Below are 21,506 nucleotides of genomic sequence, written 5' to 3' on the forward strand. Positions count from 1 at the left end.
GATGATTACGTCCTATGCTTCATGCATCTAGTCATGCATGTTAACCAATGGCTTAAATTCTGCCAAGTCATTCTTCTCCTTCATCTAGTTTCTTTGCAGAGCTGTAAAGCTCTTTTGTAGTTTGTGCCAAGGAAAAGAAAAAAAAGCATACTATTTTTCTTAGCTATTCCGCAGTGTTGGTTAAATGCTGGGGATGTTGTGGTATTAGGGTCTGTCAACTGTGAATTAAATTGGGGAAGTCACAGAGGGTAAAAGAATATATATTTGGTTAAAACACTTTTACTAATAAAAGGCTTAAAGAGGCACTTCCTTTTAGAATTTAATGTAAAAAAAAAAAAGCTTAAAGTATTTATCAGTTACTTGCATTGATTTCCCCAGTGTAGTGTAAAGTGTCAAATAAAGCCATGTTATTGGTATACTAGTATTTGTTATTTCATTGCACCCAGATCCCCAGAACATCTATCTTCGGCCTGCCACAACTGCTCAAAATATAGGCTGGTGGAAAAAAGATGAACCTCTCAGAACAACGTTGCCCTGGACTTGCGTGCAGAGGAAGCCAGTGATACACAGTGAAATGAGCAAGTAGGTCCACAAAATATTTAGTTTTAATTCACTTTAAACAGCACCAGTAACATTTATTATTAAAACATAACATCACTAGTGTTACATCACCTCTCAATTTGTATATAGTTTTGTCTTTTTTTTTATATACAACTTTATTGTTTAAACATGTCATCATGCTCTTTTTTTTACACTATATACAATATGTTGACATTTTTCTAATCCTCATTTGTTTTTCTTTCTCTTCATTTCAGATTTGTTGATGATATGAAACTAACCAATAAACACTTTACTCTGTTTTGAAAAAGAAAGGTTGTTATTTACATTTGGTGAAATAAGATCAAATGACTCAAAGTATAATGTTTCTTAAGCCATTTACCAACATATAATTTTATTTTGATAAGTGTTTTCTTTGAAATGTTAGTGCGAAACAGGGAGTTGATTGCTTGAAAATAGATATTATGAATGAATTAGCAGTTTCAAAATATTCTCTTTTGGGGCTTTGATGTTGCAGCTTTTTTTAGTTGGCAACTCTCAAATACTAAAATAATAAGTTTGCATACATCCATAGTGGGCTAGTTCATTCCTAATATTCATTTGTTTAAAACAGATTTATGCTGCTTTGCCATGTAAATTACATTAAATTCTTAAAAGGTACTAAGATTGTTAAATATCGTGATTTCTATCTGGAATCTACATTCATTTTAATTGTAGTGAACTTTCAGTCTATGCAAGTTCACTTTTACAGCTTGCCGTTTTATAGACGATAATTACTGTGACTTTTTAGAAATGCTAAGGAAATAAAAAGGATGCAATGTCCCATCCATAAAGATATGCTTACAATAATTATTTCAGCCACTACTTTTTATTAATTAACAAGTTTAAAAAAAAACAACAAAATTCTGTTTAGTATCTCACTTCTCAAATCTAATAACTTTTATAAGGTAATACTGAGGACTAAGCCGTCTTGATTACTTGGCAACACCATGATAGGGCGAATCATTGAAGTTCATATTTAGTATAGACGTCTTCATAAAGTATTTTTCTGATGTGTCTTTTTAGGAAACTGAATGTACATTCTGTAATTTATTCACAGGTTAGAAAAGCTCTATGCCTTTATAGAGTACATACTTTTTATTTGTTTTAGGGTATTTGGGCTGCTTGTCCTCTAGCAAGTAATACATACAGAAGTATATTTCCTGTAGTGTCTTTTTTTTTTTTTTACCCAATTCCTAATAATCCAGCATTATCACAAACTCTGGACCCTTTCATCCACATTAGGCTGTGTTATCAATAGTTATGTTTATTTATTGAGACATTTATAGCTTTTATGCAACAATGTTATCACTCATTCCCTGTCAAAATAAATAGAGACATCTACAGAAAGTTACATCCCTTTCTGCCAGTCCACATGAAGTAGCATTATATGTACATATTTTATCTACCTTTGATTTGAAAACCAAAGACACTGTTTTTGTTTGTTTAGTTGTTTTTTTTTTCTTTTAAAAACTAGTGCACAAGATTAACAGTAAAAATTATTTTAAATATTTTGTTTAAGAATCACAATTCAAAATGCTTTTGAAATTGGTGATTGAATTAAAAATTTATTTTTTTTTACTTTTATTGTACTATAAAAAGAAAATTCCAGTCATAACATAAAATCATGCCTGTGATTGTAGATATCTACAAATAAAAAAGAATTACTAGGAATAGTAGAAATGGAACAAATATGTTTAATAAGGAAAAGCTAAATTCTTTTAAAAATAAAGCTATATATTCTTGATTGATCCATGAGCAGTATTAACTTCAATGTTCATATGTTGTTTTTTTTTTAAAATATACTTTAGTATACATATTAATAATTGTTAATGATTAACTTGAACTAAAATTTTGTTTCATAATAAAAATAATACTCAGTAGACAATTAATTGTGTTTATCATTGAGCTGTAGTACTATGTTTTGTGTGTGTGTGTTTCATACATTTTCTTTATTTATTTATATCTATGTATACTTTATGCCTTCATATTGCCATTTTCTTTTTTAAAGTCATTTGTTTACAATACAATTTTATATATGAAGATGATTACAACAGTATATTTACATATATATGAAGAGTGATGGTTACAATAAAACTAAGCCAAAAAATAAACAAATAAATACAAATGATTTGTTGATTCTATATTTATTACATTGTATGATAAGATTTGAACACGATTCAGAAAAATCTGGTCATTTGGTGGTGACATAATCAATTAATGCTTTGTGAGGCCCACTGTTTTATTTCTGTAGGACAATTTGGATATTTCTGAAGAGCATCTAGGAGCTGTGGATAAAACAAACTATTTGATAAACAATACATTTATATGTGTGCACGTCTGTTGCAGTCAGAGACAATCATAGAAAAGCTTTGCCTCATCTCCTAACAGAAAACATAATTGGTATGTTGCCACTTGCACAGCAGTTCAGAAGTATAATGACTAGCTCAGAAGAACAATTACAAACACAATTCTAAATAAAACAGGGTAAAGGTATCCTTCTGATCTAATGTAAATGTAAAGCTCATTTGTTTTTTATGGCCACTGTGGTTAAGATGAGTGTCATGTGGTGATTACAGTGACCAACCACATTTACTTCCCCCACGTCAGGTACCCATTAGAGTTGGGTGGACTCAAGGGCATTCGGGATTCCAATCTTCACATAGATTCAAACTCAGAAAGCTTCGTTTGGGAAGCCAAGCACTTTACCACTCAGGCACCACACCTTCCAGTAACTATTCCAGTTTACCTTATATTTGAGACTGGCGATTTATTGCTTAAATAAATTTGTGTGAAACTGCTATTAAACAATTGACAAAAAAATGTCTCCTACATAAGTTCATGTTAATAGCGTCATTCTTATCAATCTATGTTTACTAGAAAACCATGTTTTTGATTATAAATGATGATCTATTTTTAGTTAGTCATTAAACCATAAAGAATAATAAAGAATATTTTATTTATGAGAGTATCCAATCATTAAAAGTAACTAATGTACAATAACATTTTACTGTAAGAAGTCCAGATGACTAAAAAATCCAACCTGAGCCGGGTGAACAAGAAGCGTCATTAGTTTGTATTCTTTCAAAGCTTGGACTCCACTGGTCATACTTCCAGAACTGTTGAGACCTCTGATCAGTTCCAGAGCTTGCAGATGTTCATAAGCCTGAACCAAAAAATAAAGATTTTAAATACCTGGCTGCCATGCATCTCTGAACAAAACATGAAACTACTGCTTTTCACATGTAAATTATCAGTGAGTCTGGTGTGAATGTACATTTTGTTTTTTTCTAGTTACAATGTTTTGTTTGATGTAATGAACAAATTGTAAGACATATTTCCTTAAGGACAATAAAGATTATTATTATTATTATTATATATGGCTCTCTCTGTCTCGAAATATAATGAATGCGACCAGACGATTAAAAATCTGAAACTATCTTTAAGATCTAGCTATAAAACAATTATACAATATTTCATCCACCTTGTTAATTTCCATGAATTAATTACAACTAATTTTTAAATCTGATTATATAAGGCTTGTGTTTTAAGAGTCCAAAGATTATTGAGGAGTGCAGTATTTCATGTGGCTAGGTAACATTGTTTTAAAATATGAATAATAGTTATTACAATGGTATTTAAGTCTGTAAAAGCTTTTAGCTTCAATTTTTTAAAACTACTTCTAAAAAGTTTTAAATAAAGACCAAAATTAAACTTATTTCTATTTTCTTTTTAAATAAAATTAACAGTCAAGTCCTGCAACTTAACATTTCTTTTTATTTCTTAGCAAATTGATAATAATTTAAAAGTAGAATTTAAAAAAAAAAAGTATTTTGTTCAATCTGCTGAATAATGATAAAACATTGTAGAACTTAACAATTTCTGAAAAAGTAAAGTTCCCCTTTCAGACCTTACGATCTATAGGGAAGATGATGTTAAGATTATCTGTTTCTTTGGCCAACCCTAAGAATCCTGAAATTCAAAATCCCCCTAATTTGTGAAAAGCGAACATATAATTAGGATGCATGCAAATAATTACCAAAATTCAAGATTAATATAACATTAGGCTACCTTCATAACAACAGCCTTCTCGTAGACCTGTATACCAGCTCTTCTTTTAGCAAACTTGAGATATTCTTAAAAAAAGAAACGAAACAAGAAAGTTATATCAGCATGTTTTTTTTTTTATTACTTCTATGAGCAGAGTGAGCAGAATGACAATAAAAAGTAATCAACAGAAAAAAAAAAGTACTATTTTCAGACCTTGGGATCTATAGGACATATGATGTAAAGATCATCTGTTGAAATCCTTGTTAACCAGGGGTAACAGAAAAGATTTGTGAAAATATTGTGAAATATATGAAATAAAACAAGTGAAAAAAAAACCAATTGATATGAATTATTTACCACTGTAAACCATCTCAAAATTGAAAGGTTCTCCTTCATAAATATCAGTCAGATGTTTCATGGCAATGATAAGGCACAGTTCTAGTGTGGATATCCCTGTGGACAATTCATTATAAGTTTTGAATTTCATGCGCAGAAATGAAATTTTTTTCTAACCGTTCCCTCCCAGTATTAAATTTATAATAAAAGCAAAATACATTTACCATGTAACATGGAAGACTTGGTATCATTTGAAAGAAATTTAAAAGACATGACAAAATCAGCAGCAGTGACTTGCGGGTGGCTAGAGCTTATCTGACAAACAGGGTAGGTCTGAAAAGATAAGTACCGTGGTACATCATTTTTGTTCTCTATGTATATCTCTACTTTTAATCTACACTGGCATAATTTTAGCCTCTGATCATGCATTTGTGTTTTCAGTAGAATTTGATTAGCGATTTATTTGACACATGCAATAAACTCAACGGAACTTACTAAGAGTGAAATAAGACCACGGACATCATTGGAAAGTGAAAACTGCCTTTCTAAAATATCTTTAACAGACACTTCATGCAGGAGGTCCTGAAATTAAAAAGGAAAGACGTATTACATTCACAAAAAAATTTTTTTTTATTAAATGAAACTAAATAGTACCTCCAAGCTACATTACTTACATTTATATTTTGGTTCCACTTTTGAACAAAATCTGGACAAGGGAAATCATTAGATAAACTAAGGTACTGCCTGCACATCTCCCTGTACTGTTTCAACGTCAGTTTGTTAAACAAATGAAGCTGTCTATGAGAAAACCGAGACTTGACTCTTTTCTCTAATAGCTCTATGACATCCTGAAAGAAACAAATCATTAAAAAAAATTATTTTGAAAGCTTAAGCCAAACCTTAAATTTTACTGTGATACAGTAAGCATATCATAATCAACAGTTTACACTTTTTTTCAAATTTTCTGAAAGTAAGAATAAGAAAAAACAATAACAGCAGTTTACTTTATCAAATCAATCTTTTTTGTTTCAAGTATGCAATAAGCTTTTTTTTTTGTGCCAACTCTCAACACTGTAATTTATTTATTTATATATAAAAAAAAATTGCCTGGATAAAGTTTGGACGATTTGAACTGTTGTCATGATAATCACAGGTTGGAAAACTACCCACCCTCATCCCCTATTGCAGGGGTGGGCAACCTTTTTCTACCGAGGGCCGCATTAAAAAAAATTGGGGACTGGGGGCAGCAAACAATTTTTTTTTATACCCAATTAAGGAATGACAACAACAGTTAGTGATTTCTTGAACTAATTTTACGAATATTTTTTTTTATTTTGCTATTGTCTTTTTACATCACAACATTTCACCACAAATGTACAATTGTACTTAATGTGAAGCATTTAACTGTTTACATCCGTGCATAATGTTCTGTAGCTGTAGAACTAGCTTACTAGTTGTTTTGTTCTTGCGACTGCTGTCAAATTACAGTCAGTGAGCATCGACCTGTTCTAACACTTCATAATTTTCAAACAAATGAAATAAAGTGTGTTCACAGATGAATTAGGTTCCGAATAATGTGACAGCTTCGCAGCAAAGTTGTCTTAAGTATGTGAATACAGCTTTTGGTAGTCATGAAACTTCTGTGAAAGAACTCACTGGAATTACTCTTTCAGATCATAATTTGCTTGGAGGTATGTCATCTGGAGCTAAATCAGCTTCTGCATTAAATGGTGAGCTGATGGTATTGAAAACTAGTTCCAAGATCTTGACGTCTTAAAATTTGCTTTCAAATTCCACAATCAACAAATCCAAATAAGTCTTGTAATTTCATCCATTTCACTAGAAAAAGTTTCACCTTTCAGCTAAGGAAAATGATAACTCCCGATTTCACTCGCTGCCTCAAGAAGTGGACTAACTTTGTTTGAAAAGATTTAAGATGCAGATACATTTCATTTGCAAACAAAACATTGCAATGTCTCAAATGATAAACATGACGTTTGTCTTTAACTCTTCATTAGAAATATTAGTAACAAAGTCACAGTCAATGTCCTTCAATGAACTATTTCTTCCTTGAGATTCCATATTCTTCTAGGCTAGCGAATACTACTGTGTAATCGAACATCGGAATGTCTTGTTCCAAATCTTCAAGTACTTCTCGGAACTGCCAGTCATGGCCGGCAGATAATTGGAGGCCCTTGGCAAAGTGAATTTGGTGGCCTCAAATAAAATAAAATAAAAAAAGCGATAACAGTAAAATTATTAAATTGATTAAAAACCTTTTGTACTTCAACAATAACATTGAGGACAAGTTTCGCTATTTCTTCTCTAAATTAATAACTAGAAAGTCAGTGCAAGGCCCTCACCAATTGGTGACCCTAAGCACTTTGTCTATGCTTAAGGTTGGCCCTGTGTCAATAATAAAATCATTGAGAAATCAATTCCAACAATATATTTGATATTCAATGCTTTATTTTATTAAAAAACCTACACTTGCCATCTAGTACAAGCTGACCCACCTCTTTTAACACATTTTTTGACTGAATTGAATAAATACTGGCTTGTGTTTGTTTTTGACTGAATGTTTCGAAATATTGCCATTAAGAATAATCTTCGTTTACTTTAAACGTTTAATGATAATGTTTCTTTAGCCTCTTCATGATAAGTGATAAGAAACAGAAGTTTCAATTATTTCTAGATCTATAGATATTTATAATTATTTATATAAATATATTTGCATTTTTTTATGTGTAATGTGTGGGAACACCTGACTTCATTAAGCGTCGGCGGGCTGCATAAAACACTTTGGCGGGCCGCATGTGGCCCGCGGGCCGTAATTTGCCCACCCCTGCCCTATTGCCTTGCAGGATTTAAGTTTAGAACATAATTATCTTCATCTCTGAAGGAACAATGAAACTGAGAAGATAAGTATCGTCTACCATATGTAGCAACATCATAAACCACTTAGACAAACATAATGTCCTCACACCATACCAACATGGCTTTAGGAAATATAGATCATGTGAAACACAACTAATAGGACTAATTGATGATTTTTCAAAAGGTTTAGATAATAGTGAACAAATAGATGCTATCTTACTAGATTTTTCTAAGGCTTTTGACAAAGTTCACCACCATAGTTTGCTTAAAAAATTAAAATATTTCGGCATTAATGGTCCACTGCATCAGTGGATTAAAGACTTTCTGATAGGGAGAGAACAAACTGTAATAATAAATGGCTCTAAATCAACACCGATAACAGTAAACTCAGGTGTACCTCAAGGAACAGTCTTGGGTCCACTACTATTTTTAATTTACATAAATGATTTACCAAATTGCATTAGTTCAGGAACTAAAGTCAGATTATTTGCAGACGAGTGCATAATATATAGAACAATAAAAACAACACAAGACACAGATATTTTACAAAGAGAATTAGATGAATTACAGAAATGGGAATCAAATTGGAGCATGTCTTTCCACCCAGAAAAATGTCAGTTGTTAAGAGTAACAAAAAAACTAAAACAAATTAATTCCACTTATCTTATTCATGGCAAACCAGTAACACAGACTAAAAACGCAAAATACCTAGGTGTTATAATAAATGAAAAACTGTCATGGAATCCACATATTGATGAAACTACAAAAAAATCAAACAAAGCATTAGGATTTATTAAAAGAAATTTCTATAAATCAAATAAGAACATAAAACTAAAATGTTATTTAACCTTGGTTAGGCCAATAATAGAATATGCATCCTCTGTTTGGGACCCCTCAACTCAAGAAAACATTAAGAAACTAGAACAGACACAAAATAGAGCAGTGCGATTCATAACAAACGAATATTCAAATTTGACTAGAGTAACACCTTTAGTAAAATCACTAAATTTAGAAAGCCTTCAGGACAGAAGACTCAAAAGTAAAGTAGCAATAATACATAAAACACTGAACCATAATCTTCAAATACAAAAACAAAATTTAATAAAATACTCTGAAAGACACAAAGATAAAGGCACATTCCTCGTCCCATATGCTAGGACAAATTTGTACAAATACTCCTTCTTCCCTAGTGATATTAGAGCATGGAATGGGTTGCCTGAGCTAGCCAGGAAAACCAGTGACTTGGCAGAATTTAAGTCATTGGTTAATATGCATGACTAAATGCATGACGCGTAGGACGTAATCATCTTCTTTTTTGAAGTAACGTCTGTATTATATAAGATAAGAAGATACCATTGCTGAATCTTTTTTTCAGTACCCTCAAATAGTATGCAGAGTACTTCTAGGGATATGTGCACACGAGGTTGACCAATGCTAGTACAAAACCTCAAATAGTATGCAGAGTACTTCTAGGGATATGTGCACACGAGGTTGACCAATGCTAGTACAAACACCAGGAAAGCATTTGACCAACGCTAGAATAATTTAACAAGTAGGAGGGTTTTTATCTTTTGAATCTGAACATGAGGAAAGCATTAAAATGTCTATGTAACATGGCTAGCAGAAAGATAAGTTTAAAAACAACGGTTAAAAAAATATCATTTTATGAAAAAAAAAAATTTCTAATGGTGATGAAAAAAAATGCAATCATCAGAGCAATACATTTGTAAAAATTGAAAAAAAAAATAATAATTTGTCATTGAGATTTTTTCAAAAAGACAATGTAGTTGTTTTGAATATTTGTCAAAATAAAAAGCATATCTTTCTCTTTAATTATAATAGATTCCAGTAGTTCACTAATTAAACCAAACTCACCAGGCGACAAGTGACGCCAATGACACAGATAGGAGCCTGAGCTGATTGTGCTATATCAAAGAGATTGTACAACAAAGTTTGGTTTTTATGCTGAGCAAACAGATCAAACTCATCTAGTATAAACAGGATTGGCTTACTGTTCTGGTTACCTGAAAAAAACACACATTTAGAATCAGCCATATTTGTTAGGATAAACAGCAAGTAATCTAGAACCAAAAAGAGTTGCAAGGTGTAGAGTGTTTCCTTTTGTGTGTAGTTTAATTAATCAGTAGATGTTTGTATGTCTTATACGGTATAATACAGGTGAATTTCAGCAACCATGACCAAAACGTCAGTCCTACATTCCACAAAGGGGGCAGACATCAGTGTCCCCTTAGCTGGAGTGGCGGTCCCTGCACAGAACCGTGGTGGTTACAGTATAGGAATATGAGTCAAACCCCTCATGGTTAGTATTAAAACGTTAAAACAGAATGCACTGTAGTTGAGTCTCTATCACTAGAAATGTTGTCAGTGTCAAATCCAACTGATTATAAAATATAAACAATCTACTAAACCCCATTGCGACACTAAATGTCACATTCAAAGTCCATGTAGCTAAGGTGTTTTGCTAAGCTAAACAAGTAGCCTACAAAGGTTTAGACTTGAGGTTGCAACAATTTTAGATCAGAGCGAGACTAAAAGGAAAGTAATGCTAGAAACTGAATAGAATAGAGCATGACCAACCTTTTGCCCTTGTGCAGAAATAATCTTGCATGTTTTAAAAGAACTTCTTATCAAGCTTTTAGTTTCCATTTAAAACCTTGCGATCTATGTTATGGTCATCTGTTTGGCCAATGGTTAACAATCAGGGTGTCATGTGGCCAGCACAAAGACCAACTACCTTTACTTTCCCCAACTTACGTCAAGTACCTATATGAGTTGGGTGGACTCAGAAAAGCCCTAAAAATCCCAAAATTTAAAGTCCCAGTCTTCAATGAGATTCAAACCCAGGACCCCAGGTTCAGAAGCCAAGCGCTTAACCACTCAGCCACCGCACCCCCATCAAGGTTTTAGAGTGTCTGAATGGTCAAGCAGTGTGTGTGACTCGATTGATCTTGAAATTGTCATAATGTTATAATATATTGTTTCAGTCATTACAAGCTAACTTTTGTGATACTATTCATACACTCAATATCAAGAGTGGAAGCCAAAAAAAAAGAAAGATACTAACTGAAACAACCACAACTACTACTAAGATTATCAGCAATTAAAAAAAAACAACATACACCAATGCTCTTATGACTGTAATTAAATTATATTCAAATGACCTTCAACCATACAGTGAAAAATATCTTACCACTCTTCAAAGCCTGTAAAAGAAACTGCAGTGTCTCTGCAAAAGACCCCTGAAGACGTTAAAACAAAAAAAAAAAAAAAGTTGCACATTATAAAATATATAAACTTCATACACACACATAAAAATAACAGATTTCTTTAGCAAGAAAACAAATACTTACAAAAACTTTATCACCAACTGTATTTTCAAGCTGAAGCTGTAGAGTTATCTCCCTTAGTGCAATCTTATCATTTGTTTGTAGCAGACCTTTAAAAAAATAGTGAATACAAAAATGTTTTCCACCCTCAAACATTTACTGCTTCGAGCAATCATATGTATTTTATCCAACACCCAATTAATAAACAAAAAAAAAAATCCTTATAGTTAAAAAAAACATGTTTTTAATAATAGATGAACCCTTTCTCTCCCTAATTATTATTATTTTCCCACGTTTCTAAGGAGTTCATTTTGCTCATTACTATTTCACTCCCGTTATGATTAAGCTTCAATAGCTTTGTTGTTTGTTATCAGACAATGTTTTATTTGGTATAGAATTAAAGGGAAATGCATGCTCTTTTTATATAACACAAAGTCAAGTTTATAAAATTAAACATTTTAATGAGGTCAAAATCAATGATGGTATCGTCGATTAGGAGAGAAAGAGTTAATTTGTTTGCTAATGTCTCAAAGTGATAATCTCTAGCTAAGTCTAAGGCTACAAGGAAAACCATCTTTAAATTGTCTGCTTGATGTTTTAGAAGTTCTTTGATTCATGAAAAAATATATTTGTACTACTACTTAGCAAAATACAACAAAAATTCTAGTTTTCCTATTACCATTTAACTTGACTAGCAATAGATTCTCTCTGATAGTACTGGAACTAAGTAATTCATCCACAACCTTGGAAATGAGCTAAAAACCAAAGTAAAAAAAAAAGGGTAAAAAAACAATCTTTCATTAATATCATTGTAAAAAACTAAACAGAAAAGAAACATGTCCTGTTAAAATTCTCAAGAGGCTCATAAAACAGGTGGAGCAGCATTAACATAACAGAACTTACAGTAGATTTTTGCTTTATCATTAAGAATATCATTAAGTAGACTTTAAGCTCAGGTCTTTGGCTGAGCTCAACTTTTTATTCTCAAACGAAGCTAAATTTAGGTGAACACAAGGCATGTCATATCAAGACTTGATTTGATGGTAGAATTTGGGATTTAACAGCCTTGCACTATGCCTGTCTGACTAAATCAATTGATATCTCACAGATACAGAATGGAAGACATATAAAATAGATTTGTTCTGAGAAAACTTAAGTACTCCATAATTAGGAAATTATTCTTAAGTAATAGCATTTGTAGTTTAACATCAATTAATACTACATAATAAAAATTACGCAGTATGCAATAATATCACTTGATAGGTTTATTGCAGATAAATTATTTTATAAATGATGTGGGTTTTTTTTTGATGTAGATATACTTTAAAAAAAATCCATTTACCATTGTCTTTCCGCAGCCTCTGGGCCCTATCACAAGTAAAGAATTACTCTCACCGGTTGTTGCTGTTCTTTTAATGAGATCATACAGCTGACTAAAAAAAAAACAAAAAAAATGTACATTAGTGGTCAGTTTGAAATTCAATAGTGATGCTGACCAAACATTCCATAGTTGTAAGTCTCCATGCACTAAGGCACTGTGCTGAGATAACTCCCTTGTAGCACAGTTCATGTATCTGGCAGTGCTCTTAGGGGGTGTCCTTGTCTCCGTACAAGGACAGAACCCCACATGCAGCAGTTCTATCATTTTCAGGACTAAGAGTACCTTTGAAACTGTTTTTTAGCATCTTAAAATTGTTAAGGGTGTGTTCTTCTGTTTCTGTGTCCTCTGTTTTCTTGGACCTTGGTGACGATGACCTGGACGAAACTGTGCAAGAATTGCTTGATCCTTTCTGTCTAGCCCCCACTATTCATCTGCTATGGGTGTTTTAGAAACCTCCAGACTTCTGTACCATGCTACCATGGTACCAGCTATCATAATATTTGGACTTGTTCCATTTACAAATCCTTGCTTGTTCACTCTCCCTGAGAACATTGTATTGCACTGCTCTTTCTATATATAGATAGTGACATAGTTATGCTTAGCAATAGCCATTTACTTTAAATCATAAAATTTAAAATCCTTTAAACCATTCTAAGCAATGAATTTATTTACATCGTAAGCAAGTTATTACCCTTCAAAACCTTATCAAACGCAGGCCTAGTCAAATTCATTTCGCCCATTATTTTGAACAATATGTTTTAAATCATCTGCCCTCTAGATCATAAAGTCTGAAACTTTACGTTTTATATTGTGAGGCTGAGTTGAAAAATGCAATTGGCTATTTACCAAGGGGGCTTAAGTTTGAATCCAGACTTGAGCTGAGTTGTGTTTGCTGAGCACATAGTGACAAAAGAGATTGGACCACAATTTACTGCGCATGATATATGCATGAAAGATGTGCTACAGAAAAGAAATTAAAAATACGACCAAACTATTTATTTCATTTTACACTGGTTTTAACTAAATGTGGCTGCCTGGTTATGTGGTATGCACTCTGGACTGTTGTCTAGATAGTTCCAATTTCTAACCCTGCCTGCTGCCATTCCCCACCCTCCTGCAGGAGCTTTGGGCTAGGATGCACTGATCTTTATTCTGAAAGAACATTCAAAACATTTTAAATAATAATAAAAAAACTACAATAAAATAACCTGCTATACATCTAATCAGATCTAAGTCTACATTAAGAACGGTAGCTGATCACCATAACACTTTTCCCACTATTTCATGTTCAATTTATTTTGTAAGGTGTGGTGGTTGAGCGGTAAAGAGCTTGGCTTCCGAACTGGGAGGTCCCGGGTTTGAATCCTGGTGACGACTGGGATTTTTAATTTTGGCATCTTTGGTCGCCTTTGAGTCCACCCAGCTCTAATGGGTACCTGACATTAGTTGGGGAAAAGTAAGGGCAGTTTGTTGTGCTGGCCACATGACACCCTCCTTAACCATAGGCCACAGAAACAGATGACCTTTACATCATCTGCCCTATAGACCACAAGGTCTGAAAGGGGAACAAACTTACTTTGTAAGACAAAAAATGTGATTATTTAAATACCTTTTCTCCTTTTCATATCCAATAATTAGAGGTGGAAAACAATGTTGAGAAATTCTCTGTCTTAAAATTTGCTGCACTTCTGCAAGTGGATCATTTAAGGATTGACTAGATGACATAGCGACAGAGCTTTTTCTTGGGGAATTGCACTTGGGTGGAACAATCTGTTGGCGTTTGGGTGATGCCTGGACACCAAATAAATTCTTTTTTGCAGGAGATGATATCCTACAGAGGTTTTTAACTGGTGATGCATGTTCTAGATCTGGTGTTGAGAAGAGTTTGTTTCTAGGTGATTTCGTAGGCGTTTTACTTGGAGATTTGAAAGCTTGTTTTCTGTCAATAGACTGCGGTCTACCTTTTTCAGGGGAAACTGGCTTAGATTTTACCATTTTAAAAGTATATTGCCAGTTTGATTTTGACTTATGAGTTATTATTTGTAATCTGAAAAGAGAAATAATTTTTTTTTAACTAGATCTAAATGTCTAAGTCTAAGTCACTCTAAGAAAAAAAGTAGACAAAGTTAATGCTGCAGTACGTCAGATGACTAGAAGAATTAGAATTAAATTAAGACTACTGTCTTTTACTCTACTCATCTATTCTATTATTATTATTTATATAAGATGATACGGTTACCAGGTCTAGATCTCGAACCCTCAATATAGTCTAGATGTAGATCTAGATCTATGAGATCATCAATTCAATACTTAACAATAGACTCAATAGTTAGTTGCCGCGAAAAGCCTTGTCAAATTGAAAGTAGAATTTTTCAATGTTGAGACCAAAGTGTTGATCAGTTTTTGAAAGTTAAAAAAAAATAATAATTAGAAATTAGATCTAGTTCGCGAAAATTACGAAACGAATATTTTTAGGTGGTATTTTTTGGGTATATGGATGTGAAATAGAAATTAATCTTTGAATTTGAATCGATAGATCTAGATCTACATATTAGATATTTTTTAGAAGAATAATAGATCTAGATCTTTAGACTATGTTAGATCTATTTAGATTCTAGATATAGTCTTGAATGAAGTCTTGAATGTATAAAGTTTAACCCGGAAGTAGAAGTATCTGGCCTAGTAATTATATCAATCATATGCAACTGTGTCATGTTTATATTAGAAATTACGGAAAGACGTCTAGATTTATAGATCTACTAGGATCTAGATCTAGATCTAGAAAGTAATCTAATCATTAGATCTAGCCTAGTCTAAATCTTTAAAATAGATGTAGATCCATTTGTATATTTCTTGTTTATAATCATTGCATCAATAATAAATGCGATGAAGTGATTATTTAATTATATATTATTAATTTTATATAGATCTATTAGTAAGTATTAGTTCAAAACACCGGATCCGTAAAGTGGCGTTAAAGTTAATGCTTAACTTAAAAAAAAAAAAAAGTCTTAAGTAATATTCAATTTATCATGATGAAAATTGGCTTTCTAAAAGAGTAAAAGTAAAGCCAACACGCACTAACATATGACGGTAGTCACATAGTGATAATAATAATTTTATTTATAAAGCACTGTTAACAAACAAAATGTAGGCTCAAGGCGATGTAATAACATTACAAACACAAACACGACAATAGAAATAAAAAAACTAATCTAAAAAAGTTTTAAACGAGTAGGTCTTAATGTTCTTAAAAGTGGTATAGCATGTTGTCTGTCTGACCCTAACCCTGATCCTGGACACTTCCTTGATCATCATTATACTCCATGTCTGTCTCTCCTATAATTCTTTCTTCCAACTGTTGGTGTTGATTCTGAAGAGCTTCATATTATGATATTCATGTTGTGATTGCATACATCAGTGAGTATGTATCCCTCAACTCAAGAAAACATAAAGAAACTAGAACAAATAGAGCAGTGAGATTTGTAACAAACGAATATTCCAATTTGGTTAGAGTAACACCATTTGTAAAATAACTAAACTTAGAAACACTTCAGGACAGAAGAATAAAAATTAAAGAAGCTATAATACAATACACTAACTAAACCATAACTTACAAATAGAAAAACAAAACCTAATGAAATACCCAGAAAGACACAAAGATAAAGGCAAAATTCCTATTCCACATGCTAGAACAGATTTGTACAATTGCTCTTTCTTCCCTAGTTCCATTAGAGAATGGAATGGGTTGCCTGAATCAGCCAGGATAACCAACAGTAGGGTTTAAGTCATTGATTAACAGGCATGACAAGATTGACACATGAAATGTGTAGAACGTAATTATCTTTTTTTTTATGTAACATCTGTAATATATAAGATAAGTAGATAAGATAAATATATCATAGAAGACTTAGAAGTGGATGGTCTGCAGCTCTCCTGCATTCTATTAGATCACCATACACTATATCTTGTGGAAGTCAACCCAATATCATTCTGTGAACATGTCCAAGCCATTTACTGCTGATAATAGAGCAGATGTCTTTGTACTCTGTTTTCAAAGGACTTCCTTATTGGTTATGTTTATCTTGCCACCTTTCTTTGAAGATCCACCTTATGCATCAGAAGGTGAAGCTTTCTTTCCTGCCAAGACTAGTTGGACAAAATTTCACAGTATAGCAGAGTGCTTAACACGCAGATTCGATAATTATATCCTAACACAAACTTCAGACAAGGTTTGAACCAGGCCATTGAGATGACAGCCCAGAGCACATCCAAAAAACCATTCAGCCTTGCTAATAAAATACTAAAAAATGTGAGAATATAAATTATTAGAAAATAACAAAAAATACTATAAAATTTAAAAAAAATGGTTTACTGAAAATTACCATTAGAAACTTGGAAATACCAAAGATACTAAACAGATCCAGAAAAGAACAAAATAGATACTAAAAAAAGGATACTAGATGCTATCTACTCGTCAAATTATCACAGGAAGAAACAGTTAAACTTTACATAAGCTGTGCAATAGAAAAACTTTTTTTTATTGACTGGACTTTTTATTTTAGATTCAGGTAGTGATGGTAATTTTTGCAAAACTAGACCAAAATATTCTAAATCCCCCCTGTTTTTATTTTCAGCTTTCAAATCTTAGAAATAATACAATAGAAATATATAATAGAAATAGAAATAAATATATATATTTCATGCACATGAAGAAAACTAAGCTAAAAATATTAAAATTACAAGAAATAAAGTAGAGTTAACAAATATTTAAATTACCGGTACCAATTTAAAAACTTTTATTATTGCACTCTGTTATTTCTTTTTGATTTTTTAAAAAAGTTCTATGCAAACAAAACTTTTTGTTGTTTCTATTTCAGACTGTTGACACCAGTGAATTTATATAACATACATATGGATTAATTAAAAGGAGAATCAAAATATAAATATCAACAGATTTTACATTCCGATTAAAATCAAAAATGGATCATGAAGTGGAAGAAGTTTCCTTTCTTCCAGGTAAGGAATTTAGTCAGAACTTTTTATAGCAGTCAAAAACGTACTACACTTCAAATTTTAACTCCTTTTTTTTTCATTAAAAAGAAAGTCTGGAGTTGAGCTGCTTCTTTTAATCCTGCCCTTCTTTTGTATCAATTGTAGACATTCTTTCAAATCAGAGATTTGCATTATATATGTGTTAATCTAGCTGTGCATGTTAATTAGAGACTTAAGGTTAATCACTGCTAAGTCATTGGTTGGCAACCTGTTCCATGCTCTAATGGCAGTAGGGAAGAAGCAGCACTTGTACAAATTTGTCCTAGCATATATAAAAGTGCCTTCATCTTTGTTTTTCCAAGTATCTTATTAGGATAAGTTTTTGTTTTATAGTTATGGCTAAGTGTTTTATATATAAATGTATAATATGGTTAATTTACTTAATTCACCTCTGTGAATGCATTCTAGGTATATGTTTTTGTCAACAAAATGTAGCCTGTTGTTGGTAACAAATAAAAAAAGCATATTCAAAAGTATGTGCATTTGTATAAGGTACTGGTAATTTGCTTATTTTAAAAAGTATTTTCCCAACATTGATTCAGTTAGATTTTAAGTGCACTTAAAAAGTTAAATAAAAACACACACACACATGATCATGTAGTATTATTTTAAGCATTAAAAATACCCATGTGATCAAATATTTAAATGTTGGTGCTCTGGGGTTTGTTCCTCTTTCACACTTTCTTTACTCTAATTGCTAGTTAGTTGTCAGTAGTGTAATCATTAGTAATTTATTAGTATTTTTATATTAGTAAATAGTAATAAACTGGTAACATTTTTATACATTTATATATTTCTATCATTTCCAAGAAAATTATTTTTGAAAGACTTGACATTCTTGAGAGAGCCGATGGAGGTTTTAATGGAAGTTATAATTTTGAATAGTTCTGTGATAATTTGGATGGAAATTCTTTCAAATACTGGGCATAGCCATTGGTTTAAAAAGTCCATTATTTATCTAGTTAAGTTTGGACAGCCTCTCATTGTATCTGATGCCTCCAGTTAAGTCCTCATTCACCATGTCTTATTATTTATTCTTTTTTTCATATTACACCTTCCCCTTTTCATTTTGAAATCCCCATTCTACCTACCTACCATTCAATGTCTGGTTCATATGTTCTCTTGTCACCAACCATCCACATTTCACAACTTTGGTGATTACGCCAAATGACTTTAACCTTTTGCCAGCTCCATTTAGACTATTATTAGCTTCCCCCTGCCCACAATTTCTGGCAGTCTTGTATTCTTTGCCTCTCTCAGTATTTACCAATTAGATTTAGCCAGTCTGAATGGTACTTGAAGCACTATCTTTCATATTCATTCTGTTCTCATGCTGTCCAGTTGAATGAATTCAATCCTGTTTTTTTTTAAATAATTCGATCTATTCTTTCATGCTAGAGTTGAGGAAATTCTACACTCGCTGCTATATTGATAAATGTGTGTTCAGGAGTGGTAATAGTTTTGTGCATACTAGATTTAGTGCTGGAGTGAACTAACGATTAGATTAGTACTAAATGTTGAGAATTAATGTTGACTCTCCATTGTAAGGTTGATTGAGAATTCTCAAGGAAACCTAACATTCATTGTCTTAATTCACTGGGTAAGCTTATGTTGAAAACAAAATATAAAAAATCCTTTTAAAAAAAAACAACAAAAGCTTAACTAAAGGGGAAGAACTCCTTCTTTAAACATGTATCTACCAATATTGTACAAGATATTTCCCTTATTCAATATCAAACAAAAAAATTAATTACCAATAACTAATTGACTAATTGAGTGTTTTTGTTTATTTTATTCATGTTTTATAAGGTACAATAAATAATTTTTCAAAGTATCGACTTGGACGAAGAATGCATGAGGGAGAAAGTGTCAACAATTATTTAAGGGGACTAAACCCAACAAATTTAGCCAAATATGTGAAAACTAAAGTATTAATTTCTCTTGTTGCTATTAAATAAAATAATTAATAACCAGTAATTAATTGTTTAATTGGTTACTTTTTTTTATTGATTCATGTCTTTTTTATGTTAATTAATAATTATGTGAAGTTTCAACTTGATCCATGAATGGTTGTGGGAGAAATAACGTGTACACACTTTTTACCAGACAGACAAAGTGAGTTGATGTAAGCTTTGTAATAACATTATACAACTGCTTAGAAGACATCTTAGTCTGGGCTTAATATTAAAGTTGATTTTTTTTATTGACTATTCTTTTTGCTTGGCTAAAGTCTTGATGCTTGTCATTTCAGTATCTTGTGTAGTTATCATTCTATATATTAAGAATTGTCTGCAAATAATATTAGTTCCTGAACAAATGCAATTTGGTAGGGCATTTATGTAAATTAGAAACAGCAGTGGACCTATGTTCCTTAATGTACACCTAATTTGACAGCTGTTTGTGTTGATTTAAAGTAATTTATTATGACAGTTTGTTCTCTCCCTATTAGGAAATCATTCATTGATGTAATAAACCAGTAATGCAAATAGCTTTTTAATTTTTTTAAGCAAGCTATTGTGGTGAACTTTATCAAATGCTTTAGTAAAGTCTAGTAAAATGGCATCTATTTGTTCATTATTTTGAAAAATCATCGATTAGTCCAGTTGAGTTTCACATGACCTATATTTCTTTAAGCCACGCTGGGTTGGAGTAAGGACATTACAATGAAAGAAAGCATATACCAAAGCATTGTCTGCTTTCATAGACCCGCATTAAAAAAAAAAGACAAACAGCGCGCAGGGACTGTATAGGACAGAGGTTCTCAGACTTTTCTGACACAGGGACTCTTTTATGTAGTCAACACTTGCCCATGTACCCCTGAGTGAAAAAGCTACATAAATACATATTATATAAGTAATACATGTAAATTAAAAAAAAACATTTTGGAATGTTTATTGAGATTAAAACTTTTGTTTAAAATAAAATAAAAAATATATGGGTTGATGAGATTTTCCGAGTGTATTTACGCCTTTTTTCAATGGTCTCTTTATTTGTGATGAGGTGCATTACTGCAATGAATCCATTTTAACCAAACAAGAAGATGGGAAAGCAGCCAACAATTTCTTTACAATGGCCCATAATGCAGGATAATGGGAATCTGTTTTTGTAACCAGAATTTGTGGTATCCATGTTCAAACCTTTGTTTAAGTTCCTCATTTGTGTATATTTCAGTAAGCTGATCCTGTATTAGAATGGATTCATCCGTGATTGGGATTTGAGTTTGTCCACGTACAAAAGAGTCATTTGGGAATATGCAAAAGAAGAAAAATGTCTTCAAATCATTGGTTTAGGTTGTCATAGAATATTATGTAATAAACAAATTAGACAGTAGTTAGGGGCAAGTAGATTATTATTCAAATTATCTGACCATAGAAACTGGCTTTTGGTTATTAAAATTGTATACAAATTTCATTTCCTTAAGTCGTCTCACGGACCCTTGGGGGTCTGCGGACCACAGTTTCAGAAACACTGGTATACGCGTAATGATCTTCATTTCCGAAGAAGCGTCCCCAAACTGTAAAACATACAAACAATTTAATGCATCGTATCTATCTATCTTCTATCTATAAATAATTATATGCATGGCTCAACAGTCTGGACACCAAGAAGTAATGGAAAGATCACTCTTTGATTTCTGCAAGTCGGACTAGAGTTACCCCACGTAACTTTAACGGAGAAAAAAAAAAGAGGGAACAAGTAATCTACTCTGTATTCACCCGTCACTAAATAGCAGGGCTGGACTTTATCATCGTGGGGCCCTATGCGAAACGGATTTCGCGGGGTCAAGTTTGGGTAGGGATACGAATAATAAGTGAAAATTAAGAGTTTGTATTAGAAAATAAATTCGTCTTTGCATTTTATTT

At 32.1% G+C, this 21,506-nt stretch overlaps 3 protein-coding genes across 7 annotated transcripts in view; 2 read left to right on the forward strand and 1 right to left on the reverse strand.

Moving 5' to 3' along the window:
• The window catches only part of LOC106066387 (uncharacterized), a 10,542-nt gene extending 7,806 nt beyond the window's left edge, over window positions 1-2,736 (forward strand). For both annotated transcript variants that reach the window (XM_056004969.1, XM_013225375.2), the window contains exons 4-5: window positions 447-582; window positions 816-2,736. In XM_056004969.1, coding sequence (XP_055860944.1) covers window positions 447-582; window positions 816-864 — 185 coding nt within the window. In that variant the 3' untranslated portion in view covers window positions 865-2,736. The remainder of the gene's footprint in view (window positions 1-446; window positions 583-815) is intronic.
• LOC106066386 (origin recognition complex subunit 4-like) lies at window positions 2,573-15,211 on the reverse strand. Its single transcript, XM_056004968.1, has 14 exons — window positions 14,828-15,211; window positions 14,198-14,635; window positions 12,550-12,640; window positions 11,887-11,962; window positions 11,232-11,317; window positions 11,072-11,120; window positions 9,736-9,884; window positions 5,658-5,831; window positions 5,479-5,565; window positions 5,208-5,316; window positions 5,005-5,100; window positions 4,669-4,733; window positions 3,641-3,763; window positions 2,573-2,885 (listed from the first exon to the last, which is right to left on the reverse strand). Exons 2-14 carry the CDS (start codon window positions 14,581-14,583, stop codon window positions 2,811-2,813), a joined length of 1,566 nt encoding a protein of 521 aa, XP_055860943.1. The 5' UTR covers window positions 14,584-14,635; window positions 14,828-15,211; the 3' UTR covers window positions 2,573-2,810.
• Window positions 15,212-15,291: 80 nt separating this feature from the next.
• Window positions 15,292-21,506, forward strand: part of LOC106054973 (endoplasmic reticulum aminopeptidase 1-like) — a 51,170-nt gene continuing 44,955 nt past the window's right edge. The window contains exons 1-2 of one of the 4 annotated variants that reach the window (XM_056004962.1): window positions 15,292-15,373; window positions 17,469-17,607. In XM_056004962.1, the coding sequence (XP_055860937.1) occupies window positions 17,571-17,607 (37 nt within the window). In that variant the 5' untranslated portion in view covers window positions 15,292-15,373; window positions 17,469-17,570. Of the gene's footprint in view, window positions 15,421-17,468; window positions 17,608-18,992; window positions 19,081-19,105; window positions 19,244-21,506 lie in introns of those variants that run through there. The other 3 variants (XM_056004963.1, XM_056004961.1, XM_056004966.1) reach the window with 3 other exon arrangements.

Source organism: Biomphalaria glabrata, chromosome 11, assembly GCF_947242115.1.
Source record: "Biomphalaria glabrata chromosome 11, xgBioGlab47.1, whole genome shotgun sequence".
NCBI lineage: Eukaryota > Metazoa > Mollusca > Gastropoda > Planorbidae > Biomphalaria > Biomphalaria glabrata.

What these genes read in the sequence shown, in the direction of transcription:
- LOC106066386 (XM_056004968.1), bottom strand. Translation starts at nt 14,583, where the DNA reads ATGGTAAAATCTAAGCCAGTTTCCCCTGAAAAAGGTAGACCGCAGTCT. An exon ending in GAGGCTGCGGAAAGACAATG is followed by an intron (nt 11,963 to 12,549) that starts GTAAATGGATTT and finishes TTTGGTTTTTAG; the next exon opens with CTCATTTCCAAGGTTGTGGA. An exon ending in AGTGGAACCAAAATATAAAT is followed by an intron (nt 5,566 to 5,657) that starts GTAAGTAATGTA and finishes TTTTAATTTCAG; the next exon opens with GACCTCCTGCATGAAGTGTC.